The sequence below is a fragment of the Charadrius vociferus genome, unplaced genomic scaffold (assembly GCF_000708025.1).
Source record: "Charadrius vociferus isolate BGI_N301 unplaced genomic scaffold, ASM70802v2 scaffold858, whole genome shotgun sequence".
NCBI classification, from domain to species: domain Eukaryota; kingdom Metazoa; phylum Chordata; class Aves; order Charadriiformes; family Charadriidae; genus Charadrius; species Charadrius vociferus.
In genome coordinates, this window is record NW_009649724.1 from 2530317 (window position 1) to 2535007 (window position 4691).

Sequence of the window (4691 nt, forward strand, 5' to 3'; positions counted from 1 at the left end):
CCAGTAACGGCAATCGGGGGGTGGTGGTGGTGGTGGAAATGGTGTCCCCCCACTGCCTGGAGCCTTCCCAGATCTAGAGAGGGCACACATGAGTAAGGATAATGAAGCTTTTCCAGGTGGATATGCTCCCAGGGTATCGCCCTACACACCACCACCCATCAGACGTCATGCTCACATTTGAAGTGCCAGACCAGGAGGCCGGTGACGAGGGAGACGAGCAGGAAAACAACGATCACGACAGCGACGACCACCCGCCGCTTTGGGCCGCGCTTCTCCATCTTCTTGGAGTTCATGGCAGGGAGGAACTCCACCCCTTCCTCCAGGTTGTTCATGTCCTAGGAGGGGAGAGAGGGTAGGATGGTGGAAAGGCCGTTCCCAAAGCCTGGTTTGGAGAGGTCCCACCACAAAGCCGTCTAGAGCAGAGCTACCTGTCCGTGGCAGCTGCCCATCACTGAGAGCACAAGACATGCCTCGGCGTCGGCAGCTCCGCAGGACAAACACTGAAGGCTTTCGCTTTGCTTTTCCGCGCACACCTAATTCCTTTTTGGACCTAACAGACAGGTGATCTGCTCAAGTAAACACTGGGGCGAGTCTGCACAACCCCCTGTGACCGTGGCAAGTCACAAGCTCACAACATCCAAGATCTCTGCCTGCCGGCAGATGAAACTACAGACAAAAATCCACCCCTGCAAAACGCTCGCTATGTGGCAGGTGTGTCACCCACAGCTCGTGGGGCACAGCACGCTATAAATAGCATTCCTGTAAAAGAATAAAACTGAGCTACTTCCTCCCTTCACATTCGCACAACACTCTGTACGTCTCCTGGGCCAACACAGCACCCCTGTAATTCCGCTTGGGATTTCCCATTCAGCGCAAACACCGATTAAAAGAAATAACCCAAACCAACTAAGGTGAACACAGAAGACATCCCCGCAGCCCACAACCGACCAGACCCTCAGGACAAGACGCGTTGGCTAACGAAGAGCAGGTCCTGAATGCAGCTGCCCAGGAATGAGAAATGACACTTGTAGGGCACAGCTCTCGCTGATATCGTCACCCCACGCCGGGCTGGGTGATGAGGAAGGAGGTCTCAGTCGCAGTGCAAAACTCTCGGTGCCCCGGGGTTTCGCTCTCTCGCACCTTTGTCTTACCCACCCTCCATCCTTGCCCTGCTCACGTACCTCCGGCCCGGGAACAGACCAGCTGCAGACCCAGATGTTTTCAGAGGACGCCACGGAGCCCCGAGCATCCTCGGTACAGGCAGATTCCGGGGGCCCAGATCGGCACTCGCCGCCCCAGCACTTCCTCTCCTCCCCAGAGCTGGCTAACACACGCCAGGAGAGCAGACCGCATCTTCTGCTTTCTTCTTGTGCCTCCCACAGGTAAGGAGGCCTCTCTGCCCGCTGCAAACTGCCCAAACCATGAGGATGCCTCACTTTTCCGGTCACCACCTTCCCATTTTCCCCCTCTCCTGAGCCTTACCGGGCATCCGGCAGCTTCCTGGGCAGCGGCACGGGGCTCCGGATGACAGCAAGGACACCACAACGCAAAGTGCCGACTAGCGCAAATTTGCTGCATTCAAATGCATTTCGTCCCCGCAAACATGAAGCCGGGTCAGATGCTGCCCGTCATCTCTCAGCCCAGGGCTGGCACAAACACACATGAACAGCTCGGGCTATATTGATGCAAATGTCCCAAGCCCCTAAAAGCTAGGAAAAACAACCAGCAAAGGGGACCCTGTCTACAGCGGGACCTCTGGGACCCAATCTCCGTCCTCTCCTCCAACCCTCCGCACCTCACCAAAGCCTCTCCTCCTTTCGGTATTCGCCTGAGGCCTTTTACAAAAGAAAGAAAGGGACGTGGCAGGCACCTTACCCTACATTTTTGTAAAGGACTCCGTAAGTTTAATCCTCTGCAAACAGAAGGCCGCTAAGACCAGAGCAACCTACCAGTTCTCGCACCATCTGCTCTCAGAATAACCTGAGTTCATCATTCGAGAGCTCTCCGCTACAGCATGGGGAACAAAGCCTTCACTCGTGAGATTTACTACTCAAGGCTGGGCAGAAAGAAACCAACGTGAAGCACGCCACCTCGGAGGTGCCAGGCTGTTTCTATCACCAACATCCAGCCACCGCCACAAGAAACAGAAGACCTAGCAGGGCCACAGAGGATGATCCCACGGGGGATGCTCCGATTCCCATTCAGCTTCCGCGATCATACAGGAAAAACTTGAAAACATAACCCAAGGAAATTTCAAAACAGAAGTTTCAAAACCCAAGGAAACTTCAAAACAGAACACCAAATAAAGCTTAAATACATACAGACATCCTAAATCAAGAAACTCTTCAACCAAAGTCAAGATGGCCTGCAGTCTGATGCACCATCTTCGAAATAGCCATCTGGCTCCCATCAGTTTGCAAATCATGCAAGAAATACCCCCAAACCAGGTAAAGAGAAGAAACAGGCCACGGATCTTGAAAGCACCTCCCTTCTCCCACCGCAGGGCTGCTTGCAGCGCCAAGCCTTCCCAGGACTTCCAATACGGTCCTGCTGTTACCAGAAAGAAAAGTATTTAATTCTGTTCTATCATCTGCAGGAGCCTGCAGCGAGAAAACAACCTCAGGGGTTTAAATGATGCGTCTGTTCACACTGCAGCAGCTTTCCCAGACTTCTTGGGGTCGGCGAGGAAGAACCACCAGCCCCCAGCTCGCAGGAGGAAGACAGCGTCTCTGTGTGTTCTGAGTAACAATTTTTGGGCACAAAGCTGTTAAATCTTGGCCTTAATAACACACTCCCCTGGCAGGCTGAATTCAACCAGATGGCATTTCTTCCCTGAAAGAGGGATCGCGCACTTCTGGCATAAGAGGAGTAACTTTACAGGGTTGTAGCAGCAGCGAAAGAACACAACGAAATCAGATTTCCTCTCCTCAAGAAACCCCCGTTTTCAAATAGCATACCCTTCGGCTGAGGGCACCTTCAGCCTTCTGCAAAATCCCCAAGTTTCACCAAACTGCCAGAAAAAAATGGGGCTCAGCTGCAAACGAGGAGATACTGCTGTACAAGGCCAGACTGCAAAACCATCAGCTCCACGGCGGATGCATTTTAACATCGTCCTCGAGCTAAAGGTTGTGTCTTTGCAGAGAGAAAGCTCTTAGGCGTGAGCAACTAATCAGTGTGATTAAATCAGAAGGAAAACACAACTCCCCTCTGCCTCCAACACAAGAAAACTCACGGTCTGATCTTTCATTAGACAATTTCTCTGCTCTTCTTGGAAAAAAAAGGATGAACGATCTTAAACCTGCCAGAGTTCACCGCACGCCTGTACGTTTACAGACAGCAGTGACGCCCACGGCACCAAGATAAATTAACGGAGTCTGGGGACGCCTGGGGAGGTTATTTTTGTTATTACTCCTGTACAAGGTGCACAAGCAGCCACTGACGCTGTCACTCGCCACAAGTTACCTGGTGATTAGAGGCAGATATGAGACTGGATCCAAAGAGGCTTCCCTCCCTGCCCTCTGTTTTGCATTCCAGATCTCATCCTCTCCCGTCCTCGTACCTTACGTACACCGTTGTGTTCCCCAGCCGACCCTGACGCTCGCCTGAAGCTGCTTTGAAGGGCTTTTGCGTGTCGCAGCCTGGGTAAGCAACAGTGATTCCTGCAAACTCTTTTCTCAACACAAGGCAAAGGATCTGAAGCATCCCCCAAGCACTATGGGAATGCTGAATCAGGTCACGCCGGGAAGATTTCAGACGAGGTCCCGTGTCCCGACTTCTGAGTAAGAGGCTGAATCCTGCCTGCCCACACTCAGCACAAAAAGCACTCATTTGACCTTAGTACCAGACTTGTCTGTGCCCAAAGAGCTCGGCTCAGCCTCCGCTCCGCTCGCTCGCTCTGCTGCACATCCCCTTCGCTGCCACCGCTCCTGCCCGTGGGGGAGAAACACCTCCTCTGCGGTGCTGGTCACCATCCTCTAAGCTAGGCAGAAACCAGATGCAATCAAACGGGCTCGAAAGATCATAGTTAAATCAAAAGTCAAAAGACGACGACAATTTTAATCTCCTTCAGCTAACGGCTGCTGCACATTTCCCTCCCATGTATTGAACAGTTCAACCCAACAGCAGATGAAAGCCAGAGAGGATCTGAAAGCACGTCCTGCTCTCACCTTGTCCATGATTCCCCGACAAACGGTCTCCAGCCCACAGCGACTCAAGGTCTGACTCTCTCGCCCTTCTCGAGGAAACTACTCCCGTAAACATTATTGACAAAAAAAACCTTCCTTGATATTCTCTCCGCCTTAGTCACAGGTTCAGTTACTTCCTCTTGCTCCTCCTCGCTCAGCCCTCACCGTCACCGCGGGGCTCCCCACGGCCGGATCGGAGGTTTCTGGTCACAGCGTCAGCCCTGGCAGGAAAGCCACATGCCAACCAAGTGAAAGGGTCTGAAAGACGTTGCCCCATTTCTTCCACGCCTCCGTTTCCCCCGGAATACAGACTCCACGGGGAAACTGGGAAAAGGAGCGGGCAGATAGATTTATATACAAGTCGAAGGTCTCCCGCATGCAACTCCTCTGTGCAGAGCTCCGAGAGAAGTCCTGTGCGTGAGCAAACCTTCCCACTCCTCCTCCGTAAGCCAGCCGCACGATATATTTTTAGACAGCAACCGTACTCTGCCAGACTGGACAAACCAC

General features: G+C 52.8%; 1 protein-coding gene across 1 annotated transcript in view; it reads right to left on the reverse strand.

Annotated features, from left to right (window-relative positions):
• The window catches only part of ST14 (suppression of tumorigenicity 14 (colon carcinoma)), a 9919-nt gene extending 9587 nt beyond the window's left edge, over positions 1–332 (reverse strand). Inside the window, exon 1 of the mRNA XM_009890794.1 lies at positions 176–332. Within this exon, the coding sequence (XP_009889096.1) occupies positions 176–332 (157 nt within the window). The remainder of the gene's footprint in view (positions 1–175) is intronic.
• Between the last annotated feature and the right edge of the window lie 4359 nt (positions 333–4691).